Below are 17,586 nucleotides of genomic sequence, written 5' to 3' on the forward strand. Positions count from 1 at the left end.
CCAGATGATATTGTTTCAGATGTTTAAACTTCAGATGGGTATTTGTATAGGGAAAAAGGCATTTAACACATACTTACATTCAACCTCCATGACACAACAATTCAGAGTCCAGTGTAGCATAAATAAAAGGTCAGATTATCAATTTGGTAGAAAATCTCTAATTTTGGAGCTCAGCTATTTTTATACGGCTACATTCTGGGGATGGGCAAGTATCAATTTTTTTTATGTTAATCGTGTCAAGAACTAACCTTTGTGTGGCTGTAGAAAATAATTATACACACGGAGGACCATTTAAAACTAGAAGCAGGCCAAGGTCAGTTTAGCTGTTTGAACTTTATTTTACCACTGGACATTCCATAAATGTTACTTTTATGCTTCAAACATGCCTGAATTATGTGTGTGTGTGTGTGTGTGTGTGTGTGTGTGTATATATATATATATATATATATATATATATATATATATATATATATATATATATATATATATATATATATATATATATATAAAGAGAAAGATAGTCTTAAGGATTGTAAAATGACCAAATGACTGTTTAAACAAATGCATTAAACAAATAGTGAAAGCTGGATCAGCTCTGGGAAATGTTTAAATGGACTAGATACAGTAGAATTGGAAGTATAAGTGCTGCAATAAACAAGCCAAACTTTGTCTAAACTAAATAAAATATAAGCGAGGACCATTCTTATACAAATATCTGATGTGCTGCTCTTTTGTTAATAACCAGATTGTCCCCCAGTAAGACGCCTGCTGGTATCCAAATGTGGTTGGATGTTGGTTTGGGTTTATTGCACAAGCTAGAGACAACTGATTTCCAGGTTGTTTTCTGAACTAACAAAGTTAATTGTCCATAGAAAGTAGTTCGTGGAGGTATCATGTCCTTATCCACGTGTAATGTGTAGTTGGCAATGGCTATATGCAAACTTTTAATCCAAATGCTTCGAGGAATAAACAGAGTGAACCTCAGGAATTAAAGAAGGAAAGGAAATAAACCCCTTAGAAACCATAAAACCAAATAATAAACACTAATGTCTAGGGCCATTAAAAGTGAGTTTACGTTGTGAAACGCATGACACAACCTCACTGAGGAGGTGGGACTTATTTTGCCATTTCTATTTATTTATTTTTCTTGGGTGCAGACTTTTACTGAAATATTTCTGATTTTTTTTTTAAGCTATTCAGTATGCTACCCCAGTGTAGACTTCTTTTTAGGGCTCTTGGTGAAGTAGGTAAACATTTATTTTGCATAAACCCCACACTGGCCTTGTATACCCACAAAAGCTTCAGCAGGCTTCAGTTTCCATCAACAAACCAGCGCAGGCAGGCTCACGCAGACATATACAGTCATTTTTTATAATATTCTTCACGGCTCACATAACGAGCTCTGAAATATACGACTTGACATCGGCTTGGTTCATCCTGTCGTCTTAAACAATCTTCTCCGCCGTGCTCGGCTGCAGCTGGCTTCTTTGGGATATTGTCTTTATGAACTCTCCCATTTTGACTCAAAAATAAAGCCCACAGCCATTATCGGTTCAGAGCTCCGTCGTGTTTAGGAATTTCATTTAAGGTTTGCGGCCAGTATAAAATGCACTGACTTCCGCATGATACTGATATGTTTAATAGTCTTGTAAGGGGAGGGAGGGTGCCATGACCTCACTTCATTTAACGTCCTCAAACGCGCCTGGCCGTGCTGCGCATGTGCGCACCTCCGCCCGTTGCTGCAATAATGTGATTCCTTGTAATTCTGACTGTCGCCATTGATGATCACGATAAGGCGGATTGAGAAAGTGCATTTCAACACCACAGTCATCCCTCGTGTCACTGCTTCTTTCCTCGTTGGTCTGCATTTTGTAAACTAGCAAGGATTAAAGCCCTGTAGCAACACCGGCCTAAGAAGAAGGGTAACGCGCAACACCATAAACGGAAAAGCTGTGGATTGTATTTTTGAATCCGTAAAATATACTAATCCGGTTGTTGGCTTCTATCTGGAGCCACTATATGTATACAGGCTGTAAATTAGATTGGGGCAAGCTGCAGCGCACCGTGAATCCATCCTTAAGGTGTATTTATGCACTTAAATTAATAACTACAATAATAATAATAATAATAATAATAATAATAATAATAATAATAATAATAATAATAATAATAATAATAATAATAATAATAATAATAATAATAATAATACGTTTTTTTATTGGAATTTTCTTACATTATTTGTTTGGATTAAACACACCCTTACGATATTAGTTAATATCATCATTTATTTTCCGCTCTTGTTCTTCTTCTTCTGTATTTGCCATTTTGTTAATCTATGTTTTTTAACTGGAGTGCAAAAATGTGTTTTTAAACATTATTTAAGAGTTTGGAAGCATAGCTAGACATGAAAAAATATTAAATAAAGTGTTGTAATAAAAAAACATTAAATAAGTAAGCTGTTGCAATGACTCAGCTATAAATAATAATAATAATAATAATAATAATAATAATAATAATAATAATAATAATAATAATAACAATAGATTTTCCCAGGTAAAAAGGTTTTATTTACATCTTTCAGTGCAAATTACTATCAACAAAATAGCACATCTATGTATCAAAATAAAACAAATATGTACGAATACTGCTGTTGTCCAAATATTTCATTTACAAAAGTGGTTCCTGCATTAACAATCAAATCCATAACCGCCTTCATCGTCGTCGTCATCATCATTATCGTCAAATCTGAAGCTCTTTTCAGGACAGTAATTATAGGCCAGAATGAAGTCTTTTCGGGTTTGATTTATGTCTGGTTTTATAATTAAAGAGATATAAAATAATAATAATAATAGGAAGAAAAAACAGCAAGATCTAATAAAATTCACACTTTCTGACCATGCTCCTTCTGCCTGCTGGGCTAAATGTGTGCAATAATGGCTCCGTCTGTGTGCTCCTCCTGCTGCTCTCTGGAAGTGAACTGACCTTTTTCCGGACGCAGACGCTAAACTCTCCGCGCCTCTTTAACGTCACTGAAGCTCTCCAGACTGAAATAGGCTAAAAGACGCTCCTTCGTTGTTTGTAGCCTCGTTTTCATATCAACACCTGTGAGGCCGCCGTGTCCGTCGCCGTGGGGCTCGTGTCCGCATTGGCCACCTGCGCGCTCCCGCTCATGATCACGCTGGTCTTGTTGTTGTTGAGCTCAGAAATGTCCAAGTGTCCGTCTGCGCCCTCCTCTTCCTCGGCTTCGTCCGACTCGCTGTCGCTCCGAGCTTCGCTCTCGCACTCAGACTCCGTCGGCTCCTTCGGCTCAAGGCTGCCCGCCTCAGACGCTTCTTTTTCCGGCTTCTCGTCTTTCTCCTTGTCCTTCTGAGCCTGGGCCTCCTTGGAGTGTCTCCACTTCATGCGCCTGTTCTGGAACCACACTTTTACCTGGAAACGCACATGAAACAGGCCTTGATTTGATGTTTTTTTTCTTATGCATTAGAACAATTTTTAAAATTATACCAAGATAGGTTTATTTAGATATATATAAAAAAAACTCTCAGACAATAGCTTCCACTGAGGCAGCTTTTCTTCCAGCAAATGTATTCCCGCCAAGCCATAGCCTATCAGTTTTAAATGAGCAGTTTTGCATTTCTTTAAAACACAGTTTGTAATTAGACAGTTTAAACAGTTTAAATAATGTAGATAAATGCAAGTGGCATCATTTAAGTTGTTTAACATATACTGGGGGAAAGGGTAAAAATAAGTCCGTATTTAATGCAGAAACTTCCCCCATATTGTTATTTCAATTGAGCAATTTAGAAGAAATGGTATTAAATGAAAAAAAAAGCCTTACAAAAACGATGATCGTAATCTGTACACACTGTTTAATTAATTGTCTATTTGTTACGTTGACTGATGAGCTGCAAACAAAAACAGGCAGTGAGATACTGCTAAAGATATGATGGCCTTTTTCAACCAGTCAACTCACACCCCACTGAGGCCACGCATGCTGCCGTGTCATGTGTTTAAAGGCCAAGGTTACAGCTTCTACAGACATTTAAATTCGTAAAATGTTTATATGAAACAAGGATTTCCCTGTAAAACTATTTATTGCTTGTAATTTGAATAGTGGAGAAGGTTGTTTTTTTGTTTGTTTTTTTTCCAAAGAGTTCTTTTTGTACATTGAACCATGGGAAAAGCACTGGAAAAAAAATTGAACAAAACAAAAATAAAATAAAAGCAAAGGAGCTGCTTTGATTGTTTTTCTTTGGCAATTAAAGAAGTTGCCTGTTTGACTAACTCGGCACCTTAGGCTAACAGAGCGATGGATCTGGTTGCTCTGCAGTGTCAGTGGTAGAGCTGCTCCTAAAAATGGGAAAATTAAACATCCCTCCAGAATTAATAGAACAGGCCATATCTGGCTCAGGCAATAAGCTAGGCACGATTGCAAAAAAAAGGGGAAATTTATTTTCTAATGATGATTTGTTACAACAACAGCTTCTCTTTCCTCCATAACTAAAAGATAATTTAATCATGGTAAAGCACACAGCACTTTAAAGCACTTTAATAAAGATACACTGATTAAATAATTTTTGGCTGATACCTATTTCCAATCTTATTGGAGATGTAACCAGATTCTGATCCCCCCCCCCCCCCCAAAAAAAAATAAAATAAATAAAAAAGTGCTGCAGGTTATTTGACGGAGCTAGAATTTCGAAACTGAACTGTTTCGTAGTCATTATAACATTTATGTATTTTTTACCAAATTCAAAAACTGCTTCATAGTGAATGCTGTTGACTGGTGTTATTACAGACAGAAAATGGTGGAAGTTATTAGTTTTTATGCATTTCATGTAAAGGAAAGAATTCCCTATTTTCAATTGTTGACTTAATCCCAAAGCAGAGCTTCTTGAGGGGAAATTGGCCAGTTCCGATCTCTGGTTGACTGATTAGTGCAGTACAACTAATAATGAAGAATTAGGTCAAAATAAATTAGTCAGTTTGAGCATTTTATGTGCAACGAGTTCATGCCGAATATGTATTTTAAGCAGTTTTGTGCACCTTAACTTGACTCTTACCTGAGCGTCTGTGAGCCCCAGCATGGCTGCCAACTGTTTTCTGTCAGGCTTGGTGACATACTTCTGAATTTCAAATCGCTTCTCCAGGCCTTTCCTCTGCAGGTTCGAAAACACGGCCCTCGACCATGACCTTTTCCTCTTGTAGGTCTGAGGCATTGTGTCTTTCGTGAGGACTGCGTAGGGACCTGCAGTAAGAGACAACGAGGGAGGACATGAGGTCAAAGCACCATCAGACGGCTTGGCGTTTGAAAACATGTGAGAAAAAACACAATGTTCTGTGTGACGTTCTACTCTCCTACAGGTGGTGTCTACCTGGGAAGGTGTCCTGAAACTGATGCTGGCCTGAGTGTCTGCCGCTGCCGCTGCCTAGTGAGCCCATCATGGAGGACGCGTCGCTCATCCCGGGGTCTATGGAGGAGAAGTAGGGGCTGGCTGGAGGATGAATAGGGACGTGGAGACCTGACTGACGGTTCGAGCTAACGATGGAGGTGAGATCTGTTACAAAATGAGAAATGATGGGCTTCAGTCAGTTTGTGCACAGGTGAATGAGGGAGAATTTTTTATTTAAATTTTTCTTGGAGGGGGGTAACCTAATAGGTCTGTGCAGAATGGTTTGATTTTTGCTGATGATCATGACCTATGACCTCCATTTAGGGGGCTCCTGATTGTGTGCCACTACTTTGCTCTCTCAAGTGCAAAACATTGAGTTGTTTCCGATTTGCTGCTTTCAGTTTCTAAACTCTCTATTCCTGTACTTGATGAGATCAAATGTAAATATGTCTATAATTTGTAATGTGGCTATTGGATGCGTCCCAACAAGTGCTTCATTACAATAAAGTTAGGGCTCACCTCTTAGAGATGACTTTTCTTTGCATTTTGGATCAAAGTCCGTTGATAAAATCCGATCGATTCCAAATTTGAGGTCTTTGCTTGAGGGCGGCGGCGCTTGCTGGGAGTTGAACGGCGTCCTGGAGACAGCGGTGAGCTGCAGTCCGTGTCTGTGGTACGGAGAAGCAGGACTGACTCTGGCCCCGAACACGGATGAGGGCTCCGGCGCGACGGGAGGAGGGCGCAGCGGAGAGCCGCCGGAGTGCGCCTGCTGAGCGCGCTGCTGCTGGTGGTGATGGTGCTGGTGGTGATGGTGGTGTCCCATATGCACCATGAGGGAGGACGATCCGGGGAGGTTCTCCGCATCTCCTGCCTGCAAAATGTCTGCGATGCAGAACGACGGCTTCTTCATGGTATCCACAGCGAAGCCTCCGGCGCAGTATGCGGACCAGAGGCTGAAATTGGATGCGTAAAACGGGTTGAGCCCGGCGGTGTACATCCCGGAGCTTCTAACGCCTCGTATTGTTTCGCGGATTGCGTTATATCAAGGCAGGCATGTAAAAAGATAAGCACAGGTTACGGGTAAGGCTCCAGAAGGACAGATGCGCGTCTTCGTTGTGCCAAAAAACGCTCTCACAGGTCTGAAACTCTAACTCCGCAGTTCCACTCCGAAGTTCCTCCGCTGACACTGATTGGTCGCTCGCTGAGCCAATGGGTGCTTTGCCTTTACGCACATCGTTCGGCGTTAAACTAAGACAATCTCTCTCTCTCTCTCTCTCTCTCTCTCGCTCTCTCTCTCTCTCTCTCTCTCTCTCTCTCTCTCTCTCTCTCTCTCTCTCTCTCTCTCTCTCTCTCTCTCTCTCTCTCTCTCTCTCTCTCTCTCTCTCTCTCTCTCTCTCTCTCTCTCTCTCTCTCGGACGGGGAGTAATTTTGATCCTGTGATGATGGATTGATCACTTAGAGGCAAACCCCCTCCTCACCCAAATAAGGCACTAAAGTGGTCATTATAGGTGAAGGTTTGCGTTAATTTGGATTCTTTATGTAAACTGAGTCGAAGAAGGAACGCTGGAGTCAGTGCTATAACGGAAAATACCTAAAAACACAACACGGGATTCGGCCTACCAAAACTGTTTTAACTTTTTCTTTTTTTTTATGCATTTTGCGTTTTGCATTTTGTCACGAAATAGCCGCAAACCGTTTTTATGGAGAATTTATGCAACAGACCAGAACAAAGTAAGAGCATCAATGTAAAGAGGAAGGAACATTTTTTTTTATGTTTTATGAATAAAAATCTGAAAAGTGTGGTGTGCATTTGTATTCAACCACATTTACTGTTTCACATCTAAACAAAGTCCAGCATTGGAGACACGACACATCAAACGTCTCATTATTGAAAGGCATTTTGCATCTGAATGTTGTTGAGAGACATCTGGAAAGTTTTACAAATTAGTAAACATAAACTTTACTTAGCATTCCTGAATACAATCCAGTGCAGTTTCATTTGAAAATCACATACTTACTGTTCACGTGTGTACAATTATGTCAATAACTAAAGCTGTGTAGGCCTGGAAGTTTAATCGGAGAACATCAGTAAACAAGCAGCATCACGAAGACCAAGGAACACACCAGAAAGGTTAGAAATAAAGATGTAGATGGGTTTAAAGCAGAGTTACATTGTAAAACAATGTCTCACAAAGCTCTGTTTAATCTTAAAATCAGAAAATGGAAATAGTATGGGCACATCTGGAAACAAAACCAGGCATCAGCCAGCTCTGAGAGTCTGGGTAAAGAGGAAATGGTTCATTTGGGTCAACGGTAGCTCTGGGGGAGCTGCAGAGATCCAGGACAACTGCTAGGCAAGCCCTTGACAAATCTAGCCTTACAGTGTAAAAAACGGAGCAGATGTTGATTAAATCAGATCAAAATTTGATTTTTTTTTTTTTTTTGTAGATCTACAAAACCCTGAAACCACCATGACCATGCTCCCATCGGTGGTGGGAGCATCATGCTGTGCAAAGGGATTCTGTTTTTGTTTTTTCAAGAGGGACAGGAAAGCTGCAGGGTTAATATGAAGCTAAACGCAGTTCAAGCCTGAAAGAAAAAAACTGTTGAAGGCTGGACAAGAAGCCAAACAACCCAAAAAATAGTCAAAGGTATAGAATGGTATAGATCGAAGACACTGTCCAAAAATGGCCCAGTCAAAGTTCAGCTCTAATTCCACTGAGAATGCATCTCTTTTATTCATTTTTTGCTGTAATGATCCAGACTGATTACAATTTAAATATGTTTTAAAAGTATTACTAAAACAAGGAGGAAATTATATCAAATTTTCTGTCCATTTCACAAATGGGCATGTGAAAAAGTTTAAAAGGCGTTTGCAAGTCTCCGTATAAATAGGTCAGGCAATAAATGATTAACAGCGCATTCTCATGAACCTACGCCCAGGAGAGTCTCTATTAGCTCCGTCTCATCCTGTTTTTGATGGGCTCTGATTCGTGTTAAATGAGCGGATACGCCTGCTAGATATGCCCCTAAAATAGAAGCCGTTTTAGTATTTTAGGACACAGCAGAAATCCTTATTTCTTCCGGAGACGAAGAGAAGGGAAACTTTATAATGACTGTTAGAACTTCCCTTGTTCAATATTTGTGCAACTTTATCTCAACCTGCAAGTTGCACGGTGACGCAAATCCGTCCCCATGCTCATAATAAACAGAGGAAATCTATTCCCCCTCCTACGCGCAAAACACAATTAACTTCAGAGGCGATACTTCATCCGCAAGCCCCCCCCCCCTCAAGATTCACGCCGCTTGGGTCCTGGCCAAGGAGGTTTTATAATCGGGGGTTCAAATTGCTTTTTTCCCCCTTTGGCTCGATTCTGATTTTAAAAGCACGGTTGCACATCTCCACATGTTTTACGCTCAATCAAGACGGACTCATTCCCTCTGCTGCAGTCGGATCTAAACGGTGCGCACCCCTCCTCCTCCTCCTCCTCCTCCTCCATCGCCATCTCCAAGCTCCGATCGCATGTTTCTCTCGCATGTGTTGGAAACAATGGCTTCTGAAGGCCCCGCGCGCACTCATTTAGTCCCGATTCACGCGGGCGGAAGCGCCAATGACCCTGACTGCCCGCTATCATGGTGTTTTCGAGTGACACTTTTCCGGGTTAAAATTAGAAAAATGACATTTTAACGTTTGCCCTCCGTCCAGCAGTCAAAACAATCCAGGGAAGAGGATGTGGCGGTGCGCGGTGCGCCTCGAGTTATTTCAGGTGCTGATGAGCTTTTTTTTTTTTCTTTTTTTTTTTTCAGTGGGAAGCACTTGAAACAACAGACGTCGGATCAGCGTTTATACTCACCCCGGCGTGGAGAGAGAAGACAAGGTCGCTGCTAAAGCGGATTCTCATGTGTGTTTGCGTTGATCGTTCAGCGAGAAGATGACCAGATAGTGGTAAAAAAAAAAAAAAAGGGAGGTAAACACTATTTTAAGCAATGCATGTAGTCTGTCAGCAATGCCTCGAACTCCAAGAATATTGTCACATTAAAGCCCTAAATTTCACTGTATTTGATTAGGATTTTATATTAGACCGGTAGAAAATAGTGCACACTTGAGAGGTGGAAAGACGGAATTCTTTTCTTTTGTTGTTAACAAACAAAGATCTAAGAGGTGTGGCAAACATTTGTGTGCTTCCCACCTAAATCAATGCTTCGTAGAACCTAATGAGTGTTGGAACATGCACCTCCATCCCATGTTTTAAGTCTTTTTGCTGCCTTTGGCGCATCTTCTTCTAGGATTACCCTGTATTTAGCCCCCCCCCCCCCCCCCCCATCCATCTTTATTGACATTGACAAGTTGACATGTCCCTGCTGAAGAAAAGCTGTATTGCTCAACACATAATGCGTTGCATTTAGTCCAGAGAGTTTAATTTTATTCCTATCTGAGCATGGCACCTTCAACAAGTTTGCTTTTCATAAAAGCCAGATTTATCTGTTGCAAAACTAGTAATTCAGTTTACACAGTCTCGTACCTGAGCTCTGAGCCACTGAAGCTCTTCCAAAGCTACCATGGTCTTTACTTTACCATCTCCTTGCCTGGCCTTTCGGTTAAAGTGAATGTCTTGAATGATTTGCAGATAATAGTCTTTTTATTCTGAGATGATGGACATAACATTTCTCTAAGATTCTAGCCGGCCCAAGGCACAAGCAAACTAGGCCACGGCTTAGGGTCCCCATCCAGTTGGAGTCTCCCATAAATGCATGAATTTGACCACTTACCATAGATTCAAAATGTGCATATTTGTTCTATTGAGAACAAGAATACTGTTAAATTTAAGTGTTTAGGTTCACCAGAGACCAATTAAAAGATTATTGGTCGTTGATATTTAAAGAAAATGGCAAGTTCACTTTGTAAAAGTGTAATCCTCATCGTTTGACTGTTACCATAGCTAAATTCTGATGTCACATGTTTAATCTGTTTTTCTGTGACACAGCTCGGTTTGCTCAAAAATACATCTGAGTAAATAATAACCAATTATCTCTGATTGCTTTTAAGCTCAGCCAATTAAACGTGGTCCCATCTCCGGGGTCTCACCAAATCTGTTTTGAAACAGTGTTTGAGGTCCCCGAATATATTTCTGCTTAAGGTCCCATTCATCCTTGGGCCGGCCCTGTCCGAGATGTCCAAAGCTATGATAGTGTTTCATAACCTAATCCTTCTTTGAACTTTTTAACAAATTGTTGAGGCCTTCACAGAACAGTGAGACTTTAAATGAGGTTACATTACATTGAGAAGGACTCTATGAAGTAGGGGACTTCCATTGGTTGGTTGCACTGCATTTTTTGTGGCGTATCATAATAAACGGTGCTGAATAAAAAGGCACTTCTCACTTAAAAAAAAAAAAAAAAATCTTTTAACAGTATTCAGAAGAAAAACTATGTTTTTCCTTTTTGCTTAACAATTATCCTCCACTTTGTGTTAGTTTATTGCGGAAAATCTCCAAAAAAATTTCATAGAAGTTCCTGTTTATAAAATGACAAAATGAAACAACATTCAATACTTTTTAATGTTACTATAATTGAAAAAGAAATTCATGCAAGTGAAGCCATGCTCTTCCTTCTTTTCCCCATATTATGACAGCCATTTTTAAAGCCATCGCTCTGAAAAATTCGTATCATAAAAATGACAAAGTTGATTTACAGGCGATCCGTAAAAATGCTGAAATATCTCTGCTAGACTCATCCTGGATAGCGTTCATCATCATCATGTCCCTCTTCCAAGTCTAACCCCCGTACAGCTGTATGAATGATGGGAAACGGGACACTCTCCGGGTGAACCGTGTTAGTTAACACCAGGATTTTCCACCTTTCACAAAGCTTCAGCTCACAAATGTTCAGAAGTTTTTATATGCAGCGCAGAAATACATCTTTTAGCACTTTTTACAAGAAGTCAATATTAAAATCTTTTCCAATGAATAACTGTACGTTAGGACTAATTTGAGCTAAATGCAAGCAGTTTTTTTACATGTGTTGCTTGCACCTTCTAATCATAAAAGCTTTCAATTTCTGCAATGTGTGATTCAAATTTTATTTAAAGATAAACTCTTAAGACCAAAGACATTGATTTCCTCTCAAAATAAAGATAATGGAAACATGAATTGTTTTTTCTGTCAGATAAAAATGTTGTGACTCTTCAGAGGCTGAGGCCTGCCGCCTGCAGGTAATATTAATGCTTATTGTAGTTATAAAACAGAAACTAAAGACATGAAAACTGATGCAATCAATAATCTATTAAACAATGTACAGAATTCACTTTGACACTTGACTTTTATATTAAATGCTCTTGTAATTTTTTTGCAAGTGTTTTACCCAGAGTCGGCCCAAGGCTGTCTGGGACCCTAAGCAAAATATGATTTGGGGGGCAGCCAGCAGCATGATATCACCCGTTGTTACCCAGGTTTAATCATTCATGTATCACACAATTTTTTTTTAACATATTGTAAGACAATAACTGATTTTACAACCAAATGCATTTTGGGGAATGCCAATGATTTTTTTGCTATGTCCTGGGGACCCTTGTTGCTTTGGGGGTCCTGAGCAACTGCTTTGTTCACTTGTGCCGTAGTCTGCCTCTGCTTTTATAAAATGCTATTCCAATTTAGTTGTCAACCCCTGCGCCTTTTAAACATTTCTGATTATTAAAGAAAACACAGATCCGATGATCATTTTCCATTAGTTACTAATAGCTTGCTGCCTTTTGAAATGGAGCAACATTCTTGCCTAATTGACTTGACAGCCTTGCGCTCATGCGCTGCAGTGAAGCTAATCAGAGACTAAACAAACACCATGAAAACACAATGTTGAAGCTTTTATGAGTCACATGCTCATTGTAGATGAAAACAAAGACGTGCAACTGTGCACTACCTGAAGTTTAAAGCCTCTATTGTTGTCGCCTGATTGCTCCCTGCGTGTTTTTCAGGAAGCCTTATCAGGAGGAGGAGAAGAGAAGAAGGGGAAAAAAAACCTGAATGAGGACCTCAGACTGTTTGCGGCCCATGCAGCTGGGCAGAATGAAGCGATTCCCATTATTACATCGAGAGTTATTGCTCCCCTCTTGCGAGACCCCCATCCAGTTTGGACCATTACTATTTCTGGCAATGTTTACCTCAGGAAGGAACTTTCGCAGATTTAATGGGACCTGGGCCATTGTACACAGACTTCTGTATGGCACGCTGCCATCATTTCCACAGGGAGAAGAGAGAAATGACGAGAGGGCTACGTCTAAAGTCAATTCAAAACAAGATTGTCCCATTTATGTGACCCAGAGCACATCACCTCCATGAGAGCATGAACTCTCTCAGAGGTTCAGTGAAGACAGTGTTCATTTAAACCAAAGCGAATAAAAATGTCAGACAACAACTCTGTTTCTCTTATCTGGTTTGTATCTAAGGGTATTTTTACTCGCAATAAGTCACTAGAAAATACGGGAAAACCGTTTAATAATCATGCCTTTCAAACTTGTTGTGTATAAGTATTATTATTAAATGTACATATGTATAAATTATTTGTTTTGCTTTATAAATATGTTGCCAGAAGGTACCACTAATGAATAAATTAAGTGAATTCAGCCTTACTGTGCAAAGTGTCCAGTAAGACATTAAGGCTGTGACTGTACAAGCAGCTCCCCCCAGTGTCTAAAACTGCAGTTTTTGTAAATGTAGTCCTCGTGTATTTTTCCTTTAAACAGATCTCCAAATTTTAACTCTCATTAGTCTTAACCCTAACCCTTAATGAACTAAAACCAAATTAAAATTAAACTTCTACATGTTTTTTTATAAATTAAATTACTAGAGATGGCAGATTTGTAGAAACGTTTGTATACTTGTACAAACATAAAAAAGTGCCCGTGGTTCTTCTTGCCTTATATAGTAAAATGTGAGGAAATATATTAAAAACAAATATAATGTTTTATGTATATACATAGGTCTACTTACAATATTAATTCCCCAGACAACAATTCAAAATGCAGTTTTCAGTTTTCCCTTTAAACATTCATATATATATATATATATATATATATATATATATATATATATATATATATATATATATATATATATATATATATATATATATATATATATATATATGTGTATGTATGTGTATGTATGTATATATGTGTATGTATGTATATATGTGTATGTATGTATATATATATGTATGTATATATATATATATATGTATGTATATATATATGTGTATATATGTATGTATATATGTATGTATATGTATATATATATGTATATATATATATATATATGTATATGTATATATATATGTATATATATGTATGTATATATATATGTATATGTATATATGTATATGTATGTATATATATATGTATATGTATATATATATATATATATATATGTATATGTATATATATATGTATATATATGTATGTATATATATGTATGTGTGTATATATGTATATGTATGTATATATATATGTATATGTATATGTATGTATATATATGTATATATATATGTATATATATATATATATGTATATGTGTATATATGTATGTATGTATATGTATATATATGTATATAAACAACTTGCAGAGTTCTATTGTTTTTAACATGTCAGGATAATTATCCTATTCTAAACATATTTATACTGAACTAAACAAAGACTTAAATATATATTTATCTATCTATTTATCTTGCAGAGTTTTTTTTTTATCAATAGTTAGTTGCAGTTTTTTTATTGGATTTTAATCAATAAAAAATCAGCTCTGATTCTATGAATCAGAGTGATGTCTAATAAAGAAGGGAAACATTAGTGAAATGGATTCAGATCAAATGAGAAGACAGGATCTCATCCTCCGGTCAAAGTTGAAAGTGGTCATTAACTGGACTTCGGTGTGATAGACTAACCACACTTACCTCAGGCCCCTGCTGTAAACAACTTGAGGATGAGCTGCTTTAATGGGCGCTTTAAAAATACGATAGCGACTTGGAGCCGTGGGACGATCCGTGTGTTTACAGTCCAGCAGATTAGAGTCGCCCCTTGCACACAGATACGGGGCCCTCTGCAGCTCCACAGTGTAAATGCACTAAAGGTTAATTGGCATGGTGTGCATATATATATATATATATATATATATATATATATATATATATATATATATATATATATATATATATATATATATATATATATATATATATATATATATATATATGAACCGACCATTACAGTCAGGTCTACTCTAAATGTTTACCGCAGACAATTTGTTCAAAGAGAAGTTCTGCATACAAAGCCAGTAAATTAAATGCACCCGACTCTGTTTTTATTATTATTATTATTATTATTATTATTATTATTATTATTATTATTATTATTATTATTATTATTATTATTATTTCTGAATGACACATCAATGAATTTGCCATAAATTAACGTCACTGAAAAATATTTGTTTTTAAGTGATTGCAGGTTTAAAGCGGCTCGACTGCCGCAGAAAGAAGACGTGCGCAATTTGACGCACCAAAAAACACACACACACAAACCATCAGCATCTCTGTCTGTCCGTCCACCCCCCATCCCCTCTCTCTCAAGGGACAAATTTGTCCCGCTAACAGCTACTGGAAATGGCTCCTTTCTCTGTCCCTGGGGGGTCGTTCATTTGGTTTTGTCCATCTTTTATATCTATTATTTTATTTATATGTGAAAGGCTGCGGGTCCCGACCCAGCTGCTGTCCATAGCAGAGATAACAATTTCTGTAATGCTTTGGGCAAGTGCAGAAACTGTTCGTTCTTGCTACAGATACCAATGTATGTTTTGCGTGTATTTAAATTAAATCTTCATGTGCAAAGCAGGATTAATAGTGATTTTAATATAAGGTTAACTAACTGTACATATAGATGTTGCGGTGCAGTGCGCATCTACATGTATGGTAGACAAGATGTAAATGTTGCCACACTACGCGAAGTTTATACTGCAATATCCGTATTTTTTCGTTTTCTAAAGAGATATATTACTGTGATATAACGTTAAGTCCGGTACGAGATTTTCGTCTTTAGTAGAACACCGCCACCCAGTGGCTCATAATGGCCACTGCATAGATTGTGCCGAGTGTGTTGCTCCATGTGGGTAAGTCTGATTTTAGTTGTAACTTTTTTTTAATGCAATGCAGCGTATGTGTACCATGTTCAACGATGATAATAAAGTCTAAGATTTTGAAACTGTGGATGATGTTGCTTCATTTCATCCTTTGTTTGAGTTAAAGACTTTTTCTGAAGAGTTTACAGTTGTCTCACTTAGGTGTTCAGTTTTACTGGAGAAACTAAATGCACTGCATGAAAACTACAACAGCTCTGTGTTATTGCAAAGATGTCCCTTGAACCTTTCACTTTTTTGTCATGTTAAAACTATAAACCTTAAGATTTTATGTGACTGGCCAGCACAAAGTAGAGCAAAATTGTGAGGTGGCTGTGAAATGATACCCGGTTTTCAAATTTGTTCACAAACAAAAAATTAGAAACATGTGTCATGCATTTGTTTTCATCCACATTTACTGCTCATAGACAAATACAATCTAACTAGTCCACAGGGCCAACCTACCAGCAGCAAAATCTCATAAATACAGCTGTCCTGGCCTCAGAGGTTTGTTAGACAACCTCAATGTACAAATCGCATCATAAGAAGCCAGCAGACAGGCCAGGGATAAAGTTGTAGAACTTTTTACACCAGACATAAGTTATGAAACAATAACCTAAGAATTGAACATAAAGAGCACTCTTCAAGTCATCATCCAAAAATGGAAAGAGTATGACACAACTGCAAACCTACCCCGACATAACCGTCCTCTGGATGCCCTACTCTGGAGGAGCTGCTGAGATCCATTTTACTATGTTAGCCCTAAGTAGGTCTTCAACTTTTCCTTTTTTGCTGACATTATGTGTGGGGATATATTTGTTTTTTGTTTTAGGGATAAATGCACACCCAGTTTTTTTGGCTTTAGGTCTGCCTCTCGGACAGATGGCCACTCATTCAACTCTGGGAGACTTCTGGTTTGCAGAGCACTTCAAGGTTATCTTAATAACAAGAGAGTCAGGTCCTGCGCCTGCAAAAAAATAAAAAATAAAAAAAAGGCACAAATCACCATTTGTCAGGCGTCCTGCTTTACAGTTGACATGGGGTATTTGTGCTGATATGATGCGTTTGGGTTTTCAACAAGCGTGATGCTGGACATCATGGCCAAACTTATTTGCTCTTGTCTCTGCAACAGATTAAATAGGATTCACACAACATGCCTTTATGAAATGGCACCACATGCTGATGTGTGATATCTTTTTCTGACACATCATGTGAGAACATTGTTTTATGGATTAACAAAAATACATTCCCAAGGATGGGACACTACAGTATATGGGACACTTTCCTTACTGGAAACTCTCACCTGCTGAAGCAAAGGCGGCTGCAACCAGGCCTGTGAATCTGAGAAGGTATTTTGAATAAATCTGTGTTTTCAATGCACCCTCAGGTGCATTGAGTTCTTCTTTACTTAGAAACTAAGGTTAGGGTGAGTCGGGTCAAACATGCTTAGACTTCAGTCAGAGAGACTTTGATTGGAAGAAGAATGTGACTTGTGACGCTTTCGCTTCGCTTTTCCTATCACAAGTCCACTTAGTAAGCAATGTCTCCTGGAAACTAACAAGATATAGATTTCCTGTGAGTCAATTTAATCCATCTGTGTGTTTTTAACCGTGATTCATGGGTTAGAAACCCAACTCAAAGCAATGATAACACATGTAAACACGCCAATCCATCAGTCTGCTTAAACTTGAGGCAGAAAAAGCACAGAATTTGTGGTAATGTATTTTCTACATGCATTTTACTGACAGTAATTTTCCAAAATATTTTAGTTTGGATACAAAACAAGTGTTTATAGAAGCTACCCATGTCCAAAACCTAACTGTCTTGCATTTGTCAATGGATAGAGTTTTAATCTGCTGAGAGTAATCAGATTTCTTATCCGTTTTGTAATTTTCCTGTCCTACCACTTGCAGACGGCGACCAACTTGGGTTACTCAAAATCCAATATAAGTGGATGTTTTTGAGCTCCAGTGAACTCAAACAAACCCATTTCTATTGATTCATGTGGACAACTGCAGTTGTTCCTAATAAACCGC

At 38.2% G+C, this 17,586-nt stretch overlaps 1 protein-coding gene and 1 long non-coding RNA gene across 4 annotated transcripts; one reads left to right on the top strand and one right to left on the bottom strand.

Moving 5' to 3' along the window:
* Window positions 1–2,544: 2,544 nt before the first annotated feature.
* hlx1 (H2.0-like homeo box 1 (Drosophila)) lies at window positions 2,545–6,585 on the bottom strand. Of its 3 annotated transcripts, none has more exons than XM_036147301.1 (4): window positions 5,913–6,585; window positions 5,376–5,471; window positions 5,064–5,248; window positions 2,545–3,429 (listed from the first exon to the last, which is right to left on the bottom strand). In XM_036147301.1, the coding sequence occupies exons 1-4, from the start codon at window positions 6,388–6,390 to the stop codon at window positions 3,091–3,093; spliced, it is 1,098 nt and encodes a 365-aa protein (XP_036003194.1). In that variant the 5' UTR covers window positions 6,391–6,585; the 3' UTR covers window positions 2,545–3,090. The 3 variants fall into 3 exon arrangements, with proteins under 3 accessions (XP_036003194.1, XP_012724475.1, XP_012724474.1); XM_012869021.3 differs by having other exon boundaries at window positions 5,376–5,558; window positions 5,913–6,390; XM_012869020.3 differs by lacking the exon at window positions 5,376–5,471.
* On the top strand, window positions 5,465–12,793 carry LOC118566144. The gene is made up of 3 exons (XR_004932836.1): window positions 5,465–5,551; window positions 9,201–9,295; window positions 12,364–12,793. It is a non-coding gene; the product is annotated as an uncharacterized LOC118566144 (long non-coding RNA).
* Window positions 12,794–17,586: the final 4,793 nt, after the last annotated feature.

This window comes from Fundulus heteroclitus, chromosome 15, assembly GCF_011125445.2.
Source record: "Fundulus heteroclitus isolate FHET01 chromosome 15, MU-UCD_Fhet_4.1, whole genome shotgun sequence".
NCBI classification, from domain to species: Eukaryota; Metazoa; Chordata; class Actinopteri; order Cyprinodontiformes; family Fundulidae; genus Fundulus; species Fundulus heteroclitus.

Coding starts and splice junctions, on each gene's coding strand:
- hlx1 (XM_012869021.3), bottom strand. CDS start 6,390: ATGTACACCGCCGGGCTCAACCCGTTTTACGCATCCAATTTCAGCCTC. Junction 5,559..5,912: donor AGAAAAGTCATCTCTAAGAG/GTGAGCCCTAAC, acceptor ATTTTGTAACAG/ATCTCACCTCCATCGTTAGC. Junction 3,430..5,063: donor TGGGGCTCACAGACGCTCAG/GTAAGAGTCAAG, acceptor GTGCGTTTCCAG/GTAAAAGTGTGGTTCCAGAA.